This window comes from Amblyraja radiata, chromosome 3 (genome assembly GCF_010909765.2).
Source record: "Amblyraja radiata isolate CabotCenter1 chromosome 3, sAmbRad1.1.pri, whole genome shotgun sequence".
Classification (NCBI taxonomy): Eukaryota; Metazoa; Chordata; class Chondrichthyes; order Rajiformes; family Rajidae; genus Amblyraja; species Amblyraja radiata.
In genome coordinates this window covers 75056937-75070892 of record NC_045958.1, presented here as the reverse complement: position 1 = coordinate 75070892, position 13956 = coordinate 75056937, and the positions used below count along the sequence as shown (strand labels likewise).

Sequence of the window (13956 nt, the reverse complement as noted above, 5' to 3'; positions counted from 1 at the left end):
AACTCCAAACAGACAGCATCCTAGGTGAGGACTGAACCCGGGTCTCTAGCACTGTGAGGCAACAGGTCTACCACTGTGCTACTGCCCTGTTCTCCAATTATACATTACCAAATAGAAAAAAACAGTGACAGAGGACATCTGTGACCAGTTTTAAGAGACCAAACATAGCAGAATACAAATCCACTTGATCCATACCTTTGCAACACTTCTCTGTGTTGGTCTGCTCTGTGGATAGTCCACATGAAGCAAGATAGCTGTACAGTTTATAGATACAGATGTTTATATATGTACACACTTTATTCATATACAACATTTAAGATCATTTGCTAAACTTTAAGTTATAAATCGCTGCAGAAGGCAAAGGAAATAATTTTGTCACACAAAATGTACCACTGGTCGCTCCTGATCCAAGCAGCTCACAAAGCTTCATTAATCAGATCTGGTTCAGCAGGGGGTTATTCCATTCAAGAGACTGCAGGTAGAAACATAGAAAATCGTTGTCTGCTTCAATCTGCCGTTTTCACACCTTATCGTTCCATATCTCTAGTTTCCCTCACCCGTCTCAGTCTGAAGAAGGGTCTCGACTTGAAACGTCACTCATTCCTTCTCTCCAGAGATACTGCCTGACCTGCTGAGTTACTCCAGCATTTCGTGTCTATCTTCGGTGTAAACTAGCATCTGCAGTTCCTTGCTACACATCTAAAATGTGTAAACAGCCACCAAATAATTTAGTATTTTGGGAGAATTTATCATATGCATGTCATATTTGACATATGACATATATCGTATGTCAAATTTACTTGCTTTTGTTGTAGTCAACTCTTGACGTCTGCAGAGAAGAATCCCTAATTTGAACTCAACGTAAGGTAGTACTTTGATTATTCAGTGCAGTAAAGGTAACAGTTAGAAAGCATCTGTGTTAATTCGGTTGATCTGTTTCAAATAAAGTGCCCTGTGGCACGGTCAGACGCAAGGAACAGTAGATCATTGACATTTCTCTATCGAAGTTGAAGGAGTAAGGTGTCAAAAGATTTGTTAATTTAATAACAGGTATAAACTGAGTACTCTCATGCTATCGAACAAAACATTTTATCATAAATGACAAATCTCATTAATCCACAGTTTGAGCTAAGGGCACTTTGAGGAGTTTTTGTTGAATTTCACATATATTCACTCGTGTTGTTCTCCAGTTTGTTAAGTACGGCTCTAATTCAGCTTCTCCCCTCTCTCGCATTGCACTATCATCTTGAGGTTATTCCTTTTCCTGGCGTGTGTTGCTTGAGCCCTCAGGCAAAGTTTTGGCTCGTATTCGCACTGGGGAATGTCCTGGTGATCACAGCACGGTCTCTTGTATCACCCCGATCAGACTGTGTGGCCGTTCCTGTTGCCCTCTGGCTCCAGGCCGCAACTCCTCTACGGTGCACGTGCTCAGGTCCCCACAGCTCCGTAGGTGCAACAGCCGTGTGCGGCCTTGTGTCTGGGCCGCTCCCCTGCGCGGGATGGTGCGTTGCAAGTTGCCCGTGATCGCCTACCCAGAAAGGAAACACAACCCCTTAAAATTCACACTGAGCTTACCGGGCCAACAAGAATTAAGAGTAGGCCATTCGCGCCGGTTCACCCATTCAATAAGATTGCGGCTGATCTGACTGTAAACTCAACTGTCTAACCTTCCACCCCTTTGTGGTCAAGAATATCTCTAACTTAATAACTAAGGTCAGAGGAAGCAAATTCCTTTGGGTCAACGCTGAAACAATTCTGCCACATTTCTGTCTTATTAGGCGATAAATGGGACTAACTTAGATGGGCATTGTGGTCTGCATTGTTAAATCGGAACAGGTGACTGGAAGCTCGTGATCCACATCAGGCGGCACGGTGGTGCAGCGGTAGAGTTGCTGCCTTACAACACTAGAGACCCGGATTCGATCCTGACTGTGGGTGCTCGGCTGTACGTTGTTTGTACGTTCTCCCAATATCCTGCCTAGGTTTTCTCTGGTTTCCTCCCACACGCCAGAAACGTACAGGTTTGTAGGTTAATTGACTTGGCATAATTGCAAAATTGTCCCTAGTGTGTGTGGGATAGACACTGGCAGGCGTACATTCAGTGGGCCAAAGGGCCTGTTTACGCACTGGATCTCTAAACTAAGCTATGCTGGTGGATTGAACAGTGGTATTCTGCAAATTGCTCATCTCGTCTCCAATTTAGAGGGGACCATGGATTGTGCACCAAATGCATTTTACTAGTTGGAGGAAGTGACAGGTCTGTGGGCCCCTGATGGTGGAAAACGACAAGGTGACACATCACCTGCACTTGCTTGGGAAAATGCCATAAGACGGAGTAGCTAGTGGCAGTGGAAGTGTGAACCAGGGAATAATGAAACGTCTGAAGAAGGGTTTCGGCCCGAAACGTCGCCTATTTCCTTCGCTCCATAGATGCTGCTGCACCCGCTGAGTTTCCCCAGCAATTTTGTGTACCTTCGATATTCCAGCATCTGCAGTTCCCTATTGAACAATAATGAAAGGTATGTGTCTTTGAAATACTGAAAAGGGAGGAGAAGGTGTGTCTGGTGGTAGGGAATTTCATTGAAAGTGGCAAAAATTAGGAAGGTTATTTGCTGAATATGGAAATGGAAGGAGAGAACAAGGGAATCTCTAATCCCACTCTGGCCAGGGGGAAGAGAGGTTATGAGGGCAAAAAATAGGTGCTTCAAATTGACTCTAACAATTTGAGATAACAGGCCTCTTTGTCTCAGTTATCTACTCGTAATGTAAACTGCGGTTTTCCTCGCTGGCCACCTGCTGCTCGATTTGTGAGACATTTTCCAGCAATTTAAACCTAGACCGTAGAAATACAACGTGGAAGCGGGCCCTTCTGTCCACTGAGTCCATGCCGACCAGCGATCAGCCCATACACCAGCACCATCCTACACACTAGAGATAGTTTACAATTTACACAAGTCAATTAACCTACAACCTTGTACGTCTTTGGAGTGTGGGAGGAAACCAGAGCACCCTGAGGAAACCCACAAGGTTGCAGACAGACAGTATCCGTAGTCAGGATGGAACCTTGTTCTCTGGCAACTCTACTGCTGCGCCACCCTCACAGTTGCAATCGACCCCACGGTTCAAATTGTCTTTCTTTTCCCCTCTCTCTAACTGTCTTAATTCATCCATTGATGAGACAGCACTGAAAGCATTTTCACCCAGGCATCCTTGGGTGTATCCCACCTCATAATGCAACTTTAAACTCAGTTGTTTCCCCACTTCTCCTGTCGTAACGATGAATAAACACTCTTTCTTTCTCCACGGACCTGCTGTCCCACTGGGTATTTTCAACACCTAGCAGGTGCTGGAAATTTGAAGTAATAAATGAAATGCAAAAAAAAAATATTTCCATTAACATAATGGGGTTAAATACAATGAGGCAGGACTTGCATTGCACCATTGTCACAGTCTGCTTGTTCCACGCTGTTGCTTCCCCCATGGCCTCTGGTGCAGCTTCTACTGAAGCTCAGCTCCTAGCACATGGCCCAGGAGCTGCCTCTGTGCAGGCAACTGGTTCAAGCCTTGCAACCATTATTGCTCATCTCAATAGACAATAGGTGCAGGATTAGGTCCTTCGAGCCAGCACCGTCATTCAATATGATTATGGCTGATCATCCACAATCAGTACATAGTTCCTGCCTTCTCGCCATATCGCCGTAGCAAGTGCACCCTTCCTCTAGAAAGGAGACTAAATTGTACACAATATTCCAGGTGTAGTATCACCATGGACCTTATTTTACTGTTGAAAACGTGTTGCTACAATTATATATATTTTTAAAACCTGCTTTTACTTTTACTGATTTGTTGATATATGGATTTGAAAGCTACCTGCTGTGATGCTGCCTCACATTTTTCAAGGATGAATGTTCCATTGAAGTCAACCTTGTTAAAATCACTGCTCGTATGCAATCTATATTTTTTGCATTAATTAGAACATGGAACATAGAACGGTACTGCACAAGAACAGGCCCTTCGGCCCACAATTTTTGTGCTAAACATGATGCCAAGAACATCTCTTCTCTGCCTGCACATAACCTGTATGCCTTCATTCCCTGCATATTCATGTGCCTATCCAAACTCTCGAATACCTCCCTCCCTCCCACTGGTCCATAATGCTCAGGATATCCCCTCTAGGTTAGTCCCATTTGCCTACGTTTGTACCGTATCCCTTAACCATTCCTATCCATGCATCTGTCCAAGTGTCTATTAAATGCTGTTATGTTACCTGCCATAACAACCTCTTCTGGCAGCTCATTCCATATACCCACCACTCTCGAGTCAAAAGGTCATTCCTCAGATTTCTATTGCCCATCTCACCTTAAACCCATGTCCTCAGGTTCTTGATCCCCTATCCTTTGTAAATGACTGTTCATTCAATATACCTATTTCCCTCATGACTTTATACACTTCTATTAGATCACCCCTCAGTGCTCCAATAAATGAAATCCCCGACTGCCCAACCTCTCTCTATAGTTCAGACCCTCCAGTCCTGGCAACATCCTCAAATCTTCTCTGCACTCTTTCTAGCTTAACAACACCCTTCCTATAACAGGATAGCCAAACACTCCAAATGCATCTTCACCAAGGTCTTGTACAACTATAACATTACATCCCATCTTTGATACTCATTACCCTGACTGATGAAGGCCAATGTACCAAAAGCTGCCTTTGCCACCCCATCTACCGGTGACACCACTTTAAGCGAACTATGTACCTCTGTTCTACAATACTCCACAGGACCCTGCCATTTACTGGGAGGATACTGCCCGTTTGGCTTCCCAAAATCCAACACCTCACACTGAGAACCATAGAGCATGGACACAGGCCCTTCAGCCCAACTTGCCCATGTCGCCCAACATGCCCATCTACACTAGTCCCACCCACCTGCAATTGGCCCATATCCTTGTAAACCGATCCTTTCCATGTACCTGTCCAAATGTTTCTTAAATGTTTGGATAGTACGTGCCTCAGCTGCCTCCTCTGGAAACTTCTTCTAAATACCTACCACCCTTTGTGTAAAAAAAAGTTGCCCTTCGGGTTCCTATTAAATCTTTCCGCCCTCAAATTAAACCCATGTCCTCTGATTCTTGATTCTCCTACTCTGGGAAAAGGCCCTATCTATGCCTCTCATGATCTTATACACACCTGTAAGATCACCCCACATCCTCCTGCATTCCAAGGAGTAAAGTCCTAGCCTGCTGGACCTCTCCCTGTAGCTCAGGCCCTGCACCCTTTCCAGCTTGACAACCTTTCCACATGGTCACATGGTGACTGAAACCAAACACAGTTCTCTAAACGTGGCCTTGCCAATGTCTTGTACACCTGTAACATGATCTCCCAACTTCTATATTCAATACTCTGACTGATAAAGGCCAATGTGCTGAAAGCCTTTTTGATCACCCTATCTACCCTTGATGTCATTTTCAAGGAACTGAATCTGCATCCCTAGATCTCTGCTCCACAACACTGTCCTGAGCCCTGCCATTCACTGTGTACGTCCTGCCCTGGTTTGACTTTCAAAATTGCAACACCTCGCACTTCTCTGGATTAATACCTATTAGCCATTCCTTAGCTCATCTTCACTATCTACAATACTACCCAATTTAGTGTTATCTGCAAACTTGCTAATCATGCCCAGTACATTCTCAATCAAATCATCGACATCAATGACAAACAGCAATGGACCTAGCACCGGTCCCTGAGGCACACCACTAGACACGTGCCGAAAAGCAACCTTCCACCATCAGCTTCTGCTTCCTTCCATGAAGCCACTTTTCCATCCAGTCAGCTATCTCTCCTTGGAACCCATGCGATCGAATCTTCCAGAGCAGCCCAACATGCTTGCTGAAATCCATATATACGTCACAGCTCTGCCCTCATCAACCTTTTTGGTCACGTCTACAAAAAACTCAAATCAGATTCGTGAGACGATCTCCCACGGGCGAAACCATGCTGACTATCCCTAATCAGCCCTCGTCCATTTAAATGCATGCATGTCTTATCCCTCAGAATATTCTAGTAACTTTCCAACCACAGATATTAGACTCACAGGCGTGTAATTCCCAGGTTTTTCCCTGCAGCTGTTCTTAAACTGCGGCACAACATTTGCCGCTCTCCAGGCTTCTGGGATTTCACCCATATTTAATTATGACTCATAAATCTCAGGCAGGGCACTTGCAATTTCCTCTCTAGCTTCCCACAGTATCCTTGGATATGTCGGATCAGGCCCGGGAGATTTGTCTACCTTCATACACGTCAGGACCTTCAACATCTCAACCTTAATACTGACTGTCTTCAAGACACTTCCATTTACTGCCTCAGCTTCCCAGGTCCTCGTGTCTTTCTCCATGGTAAAAACAGAGGAGAAATACTCAGTGAGGACCTTGCCCATCTCCTGTGGCTCCAGTTGACCACTTTAATTCCTGAGGGGCACCATTCTCTGTCTGGTTACCCCTTTTCCCCTTAATGTACTTTTGAAATCTCTTGGGATTATCCTTAATATTATCTGCCAGAGCTATCTCCTGCCCCCTATTTGCCCTCGTGATTTCCTTTCATAGTATGCTCCTCAGTTTCCAAAACCTCCAGGGATCCACTTGATCCCAGCTGCCTATACCTGTCCCATGCCTCTTTCTTATTCTTGACCAGAACCTTAATTTCTCTCGTCATCCAAGCTTCCTTACGCCCACCTGCTTTGCCCTCTACTTGAACAGGAACATGCAGGTTCTGGACTTTTGTCAGCACACTTTTAAAAACATCCCACTTTCCAAAAGTTATTTTTCCTTCAAACAAGCTGCCCCAATCAACTTGAGCGAGTTCCTGTGTGATACCTTCAAAGATGGCCTTGCCACAATTTAGAGCTTTAAATTGTGGGCCCACCCTGTCTCTATCCATAAATAAAACCTAATAGACCAGTGGTCGCTGATCACAAAAGGCTCATCCGCAAACACTTCACCACTTGCCCCACCCAATTTCTAAGACTAGATCATGCATTGCTCCCTCCTGTGTAGCGCCTTCCAAATATTGCCCGAGGAAACTTTCCTGAACTCATTTGACAAATTCTGCCGCATCTAAACCTTTTGCACAATGACATTCCAGTAAATATTAGGAAAGTTAAAATCCCTTACTACGATAACCTTATTAGTCCTGCAGCTGCCTGCAATCTCCTGGCATATATTACTGGGGCCCTGTCGTACATTCCCAATAAGGTGATCATCCCTTTCTTATTTCTCAGCTCCATCCATCTAGCCTTGCTGGATGAACCATCAGTAGTCATCTCTGACCGCTGCCGAGATTCTCTTTAATCAATAAAGCAACACCTCCTCCTCTTTTACCACCATGTCTATCTCTACTGAAGCATCTGTACCTGGAACGTTAAGCACGCAGTCTTATCCCTCTCTTAGCCATGTTTCTGTAATGGCTGCAATGTCCCCGTAGCACGTACCTATCTGCTCCCTGAGTTCATCTGCCTTACCCAACAGGCCTCTCGCATTAAGATAAGTGCAATTCAAACTATCAGTCCTGCCTCGCTCCCTGCCTATTCTGTCCACTAAACTTACCTTCATCACCATCCATACATGTCACTTGCCTTAGTCCTGCATAGGATTCCACCCTGCCAATCTTGTTTAAACCCACCCTGCATTAAACTCCATTTGTCATTCTTCAGCCCATTCACCCAGCTGATCAAGATCATGTTGTAATTTTTGGGAACCATTCTCACTGTCTACGATATGATATACTTCGGTGTCATTTTGCAAACTTACTAATCATGCCTTAAACATTCTCATCCAAATCGTTGATATAGATGACAAACAGCAATGGGCCTAACACCGATCACTGAGGTACACCATTAGTCACAGGCTCACTACCCACTCAGTTGATGCAAACTATAACCCTCTATTCCCTGCATTCCCATGTGCCTATCTAAAAGTCTCTTCAATGCCACTATCGCGTCTGCCTCCACCACCATCACTGGTAATGCGTTCAGGGCGCCCACTACTCTCTGAGTTTTAAAAAAAACCTGTTGCCCCACACATCTCCATTAAACCTCTCTCCCTTTTCAGTTTGAAGCCATGTCCTCTATTATTCGACATTTCCATCCTGGGGAATAAAGTTTCTGACTGGCAACAGAGCCAAACCAGTTGTGTTGGTGCTTAATGAGGAAAAACCTTTTCACCCAGAGAGTTGTGACTTTGTGGAATTCTCTGCCTCAGAAGGCAGTGGAGGCCGATTCACTGGATGCTTTCAAAGGAGAGTTAGATAGAGCTCTTAGGGCTAGCGGAATCAAGGTGTATGGGGAGAAGGCAGGAACGGAGTACTGATTGTGGATGATCAGCCATGATCACATTGAATGGTGGTGCTGGCTTGAAGGGCCGACTCCCACATCTATTTTCTATGTATGTATCTAACCACACCAGATTCCTTCCATTCAAGCAGCCTATCTTTTGTGCTATCACAACAACAACACCGTTTCATAGACATTTGGACATGTACTGTACATGATTGGGAAAGGTTTTTAAGGGTTATGGGTCAAATATAGGACGAGCACAGATGGGCATCTTGGTCAACATGATCAAGTTGGGCTGAAAGGCCTGTATCTGTGCTGTATAATTCTATGATGTCCTTCCTGGTTTAATACAGATAAAGCTGTGGCTTAAATCACCTCCATGCACATTTAGTTTACAGCATTGCTAATTGACAAGATGGTAATAACCCACAGAGAGATGCTGAGCTACAATGGCAGCCTCTTACCTGGTCAAGTATGTTGGCACTTGCCACAGCTTCTTCCATGTGTTCCTCATCTGACTGTAACACCGATCGTATGTTATCCACCAGTTCCTGCACCTCAGGGGTCATGCTGCACGACGACTGCTTCAAGAAGCTTGCCACCAGCAACTTGGTGTCTCTGTAGCTGGTGTAATCTACCAATGACCTTGGCCTCGACCTGGGACTTCTTGACCTGCGACCCCTGCGCAAAGTCACGGCCTGCTCCTCCGACCTCTCGTCGGTTTGGGTCGCTGCCTCGCAGCTCACCACCAGTTCTGAGAGAAACAAGAAAGCTTTGTTTGTGAGAAGCTGAGCATAAGCAGAGGAAGGAGACAACAAAGATAGGGCGGGGTTTGGTGCAGGAATGTGGAGAAACCTCTGTTTAATCAGGCTTCTATCCCACGGAAACCCCACCACAAATGGGACGGTGGGAGGGGAGAGATGAAGTGCGTTGGGTTCTCCAGAAAGGGGCAAATTGTAACAGCCTCAGAATCAGAATCAACATCCAATTGAATAAAGAAGAGTTGATAAACATTCCCAATTACCAAAGGGATAGAAGAGGAGGGCATCGTTGGAGTGTGGGGATGGGGTTCTCATGCATGTTATAAAACCTCTGAGAATAGATTCTACCAGTATTGGCAAGTTTTGGTTCAGGACACGTACCCCTCCAAATCAACTTTTCCATAGGCAGCCACAGTGTCCCATTGGGCTCGCCTGGGTTTCAGGACAATGCTACATCCTTGGAACTAGTACACACATTTGGAGGCGCGAGGTTCTAGGGTAGGCCTTGTTCAGGTCTTAGATGTGGAAAAGGCAAAGGATCCCAGAGGAATTCAGTTACTTACTGAATGACAAACAATTGGCCACACAGTGGGGGAATAAAACTGCAGTCTTTTGCTCATGAAGAGGCTTAAGCCACACTCGACTGTTTCCCTCTCACCCACTCAGCCCCCACATATTGGAGCTTGTTGATATTCACATCTCAGCTATATCTGTAAAGGAGATTAATGGATTGGGGAGGGCCACCTTCCCACTTATTTAAATGAACAGGATTTACGATCATACAATGCAACATGTATTTCCACATTTAGTACATCCTAAAGCATTATCAAGCAAAATGTGATGGCAGCTGCTAAAGTTCATTGAGGAACAAGGATATCTCTCGTCCGTGATCATCTCTAATTGTCCCTGAGCTAAGGAAGTAGTTACGAGGCATCCACCCTGTCTGAATAGATACATTATGGCAGATTTCCATCTCTGAACAACATTAGTCATCCGAAGGACTTTTAAGACAATCTGACTATTTGCATGGTTACTGTTACTAACAGCCGCTTTTGTGTTAAATTGCAAAAGTAAAAACCTGTGCTAAGGTGGGTTTCAAACTTTTGCTTCAGATCAATGGCCCAAAGCTCTGATGGTCAAATTACTTAACCACGTTACCACACTGACGTTAGATGATCAAACCTTTGCTATTCCCATCCAGTCACTTCCTTACAGATATCCATCAATTACTCTTCTTGTTTCTTAAGAATGAAACTCCAGCTAAATGTTATGTTTTTTAGTTTAGAGATACAGTGTGGAAACTGGCCCTTCGTCCCACGGAGTCCCTGCTGACCAACAAACTCCCGTACACTAGTTCTATCCTACACACTAGGGACAATTTTTACAGAAGCCAATTCTCCAAGCCTAGAAACCTGCACTTCTTTGGAATGTGGGAGGTAACCGGAGCACCCGGAGAAAACCCACACGATCACAGGGAGAACGTGCAAACTCCATACAGACAGCACTTGTAGCCAGGATTGAACCCCGGTCTCTGGAGCTGTGAGGCAGCAACTCTACTGCTGCACCACTGTGTCATCCTTTTTTGCAGCCTCCCCTGTATCCCAAATGCTGTTTATGATGGAGGCGGGAATTGTTGTTATCCCTAATATGATCCAACTAAGGTTCCAACTTGTTGAGCCCATCCGAACACCATTTGTTACCTTCTATAATTAGTTCCTGGAGCACTGGGTCACTGTTTGACCTCCTCAGGCCAGACCTGCTTGACTTCCTGCATGCTGCTTCTGAATTCCTGCTCCAGGCTGGGTGCACTATGCACAGCTGCAGGAGGTCACTGAGGGAGCAGCTCGGGACATTGCAGTCTGCAAAACAAAGCTGGGAATTATCAGCTGGTACATAGGCAGCAGCACGGAGTAGGGAATTCGAGACCTAGGGGATATAGGTTTAAGAAGAAGGGGAAAGGTTTAATAGGAAGCTGAGTGCTACTGAGTATTTCCACATACCTTGACTCCATCCTATCCCCCCTGGTTAAATCCCTCCCTATCTATGTTCAAGACACCTCAGACACTCTCCGTCGTCTCCGGGCATTCCATTATCTAAGCCCCCATCCCCTCAGCTTCACCATGGACGTCCAGTCACTCTACACCTCCATCCCCCACCAAGAGGGTCTCAAAGCCCTCCGGTTCTTCTGCTCCCAGGATGAGGTGTTCCACACCAGGGCATCGGAAATGTCCGCATTCTTCCCCTCCCCTACTATAGATGAGGCTCTCACCAGGGTCTCTTCAATACCCCATAACACTGCTCTCTCTCCCCATCCCCCCACTCGTAACAAGGGCAGAGTCCCCCTAGTCCTCACCTTTCACCCCACTAGCCGTCACATACAACAAATAGTCCTCCGTCATTTTCGCCACCTCCAACGTGACCCCACCACTTGCCACATCTTCCCATCTCCCCCCCCGTCTGCTTTCCGCAAAGACCGCTCCCTCCGGAAAATCCCTGGACAATTCTTCCCTTCCCTCCCGCACCACCCCCTCCCCGGGCACTTTCCCTTGCAACCACAAAAGATGCTACACTTGTCGCTTTACCTCCCCCCTCTACTCCATTCAAGGACCTAAGCAGTCGTTCCAGGTCCGACAGAGGTTCACCTGCATCTCCTCCAACCTCATCTATTACATCTTGAATTGAATTGAATTGAATTGAATCCTTTATTTGTCATTCAGACCTTTCGGTCTGAACGAAATGCTGTTGCCTGCAGCCATACATGTAATAATAACAAAACACAATAAACACAAATTAACATCCACCACAGTGAGTTCACCAAACACCTCCTCACTGTGATGGAGGCAAAAGTCTTAGAGTTACTGTCTCTTCCCTCCTCTTCTCCCTCTGCTCTAGATGTCAGCTGATCTACATCGGTGAGACCAAGTGTAGGCTTGGCGATCGTTTCGCTGAACACCTCCGCTCGGTCCGTATTAACCAACCTGATCTCCCGGCAGCTCAGCACTTCAACTCCCCCTCCCATTCCAAATCAGACCTTTCTGTCCTGGGCCTCCTCCATAGCCAGAGTGAGCACCACCGGAAATTGGAGGAACAGCACCTCATATTCCGATTGGGCAGTTTGCACCCTAGCGGCATAAACATTGAATTCTCCAATTTCCGGTAGCCCTTGCTGTCTCCTCCCCTTCTCAGCTCTCCCTCAGCCCTCAGGCTCCTCCTCTTCCTTTCTCCTTTCTTCTTCTCCCCCCCCCCCCCCTCCCCCCTCACCCCACACCCACATAGGAGATTAGTGGGCAAAATGAGGGCACATGGTATTGGGGGTAGAGTGCTGACATGGATAGAGAAGTGTATTTTTACAATATACATCAATGATTTGGATGAAGGGATTCAAAGTAACATTAGCAAATTTGCAGATGACACAAAGCTGGGTGGCAGTGTGAACTGTGAGGAGGCTGCTATGAGAATGCAGGGTGACTTGGACAGGTTGGGGGAGTGGGCAGATGCATGGCAGATGAATTTTGATGTAGATAAATGTGAGGTTATCCACTTTGGTAACAAAAACAGGAAGGCAGATTACTATCTAAATGGCGTCAAGTTGGGAAAAGGGGAAGTACAAAGGGATCTGGGGGTCCTTGTACATCAGTCTATGAAAGTAAGCATGCAGGTACAGCAGGCAGTGAAGAAAGCGTATGGCATGTTGGCCTTTCTAACAAGAGGAGTTGAGTATAGGAGCAAAGAGGTCCTTCTGTAGTTGTACAGAGTCCTAGTGAGACCACACCTGGAGTATTGTGTGCAGTTTTGGTCCCCTAATTTGAGGAAGGACATTCTTGCTATTGAGGGAGTGCAGCGTAGGTTTACAAGGTTAATTCCTGGGATGGCGGGACTGTCATATGCTGAGAGAATGGAGCAGCTGGGCTTGTACACTCTGGAGTTTAGAAGGATGAGAGGATATCTCATTGAAACATATAAGATTGTTAAGCGCTTGGACACGCTAGAGGCTGGAAACATGTTCCCGATGTTGGGGGAGTCCAGAATCAGGGGCCACAGTTTAAGAATAAGGGGTAAGCCATTTAGAACGGAGATGAGGAAACACTTTTTCTCACAGAGAGTGGTGAGTCTGTGGAATTCTCTGCCTCAGAGGGCGGTGGAGGCAGGTTCTCTGGATGCTTTCAAGAGAGAGCTAGATAGGGCTCTTAAAAATAGCGGAGTCAGGGGATATGGGGAGAAGGCAGGAACGGGGTACTAATTGGGGATGATCAGCCATGATCACATTGAATGGCGGTGCTGGCTCCAAGGGCCGAATGGCCTACTCCTGCACCTATTGTCTATTATCAGTCTGAAGAAGGGTTTCGGCTCAAAATATTGCCTATTTCCTTCGCCCCACATATGCTGCTGCACCCGCTGAGGTTCTCCAGCACTTTTGTCTACCTGAGTGGTAACTTTTGTACACAAAGGGTGGTGGGTATATGGAATGACCTACCAAGGATGTAGTTGAGGCAGGTACTAACGCAATGTTTAAGAAACGTTTAGACAGGTACATGGATAGGATAGGTTTAGAGGGATATGGGCCAAACGCAGGCTTCCTTCCAGGTCCTCTCACCTCAAACCCCCACCCGCCACTATAATCAATCTGAAGTAGGGTCCCGAAATGTCACCTACTCATTTTCTCCAGAGATGCTGCCTGACCCGCTGAGATACACCAGCATTTTGTGTCTATCGTGAGAATGATGGACGTGTTGGCCAACTGATGCAGCAAGAGGTCATGAGATCAATCCTCCAGGAAAACAGCCAATCAGGGCAGGGTGTCAAAGGTTAGAGGTAGAAGACAAGAGAATGGGATTAGGAGGGGAAAATAGATCAGCCGTGCAGACTCGA

General features: G+C 46.1%; 1 protein-coding gene across 4 annotated transcripts in view; it reads right to left on the bottom strand.

Moving 5' to 3' along the window:
• Positions 1 to 278: 278 nt before the first annotated feature.
• The window catches only part of fam189a2 (family with sequence similarity 189 member A2), a 78390-nt gene continuing 64712 nt past the window's right edge, over positions 279 to 13956 (bottom strand). For all 4 annotated transcript variants that reach the window (XM_033018106.1, XM_033018105.1, XM_033018108.1 and 1 more), the window contains 3 exons: positions 10788 to 10946; positions 8791 to 9080; positions 279 to 1528 (listed from right to left, as the gene is read on the bottom strand). In XM_033018106.1, coding sequence (XP_032873997.1) covers positions 1334 to 1528; positions 8791 to 9080; positions 10788 to 10946 — 644 coding nt within the window. In that variant the 3' untranslated portion in view covers positions 279 to 1333. The remainder of the gene's footprint in view (positions 1529 to 8790; positions 9081 to 10787; positions 10947 to 13956) is intronic.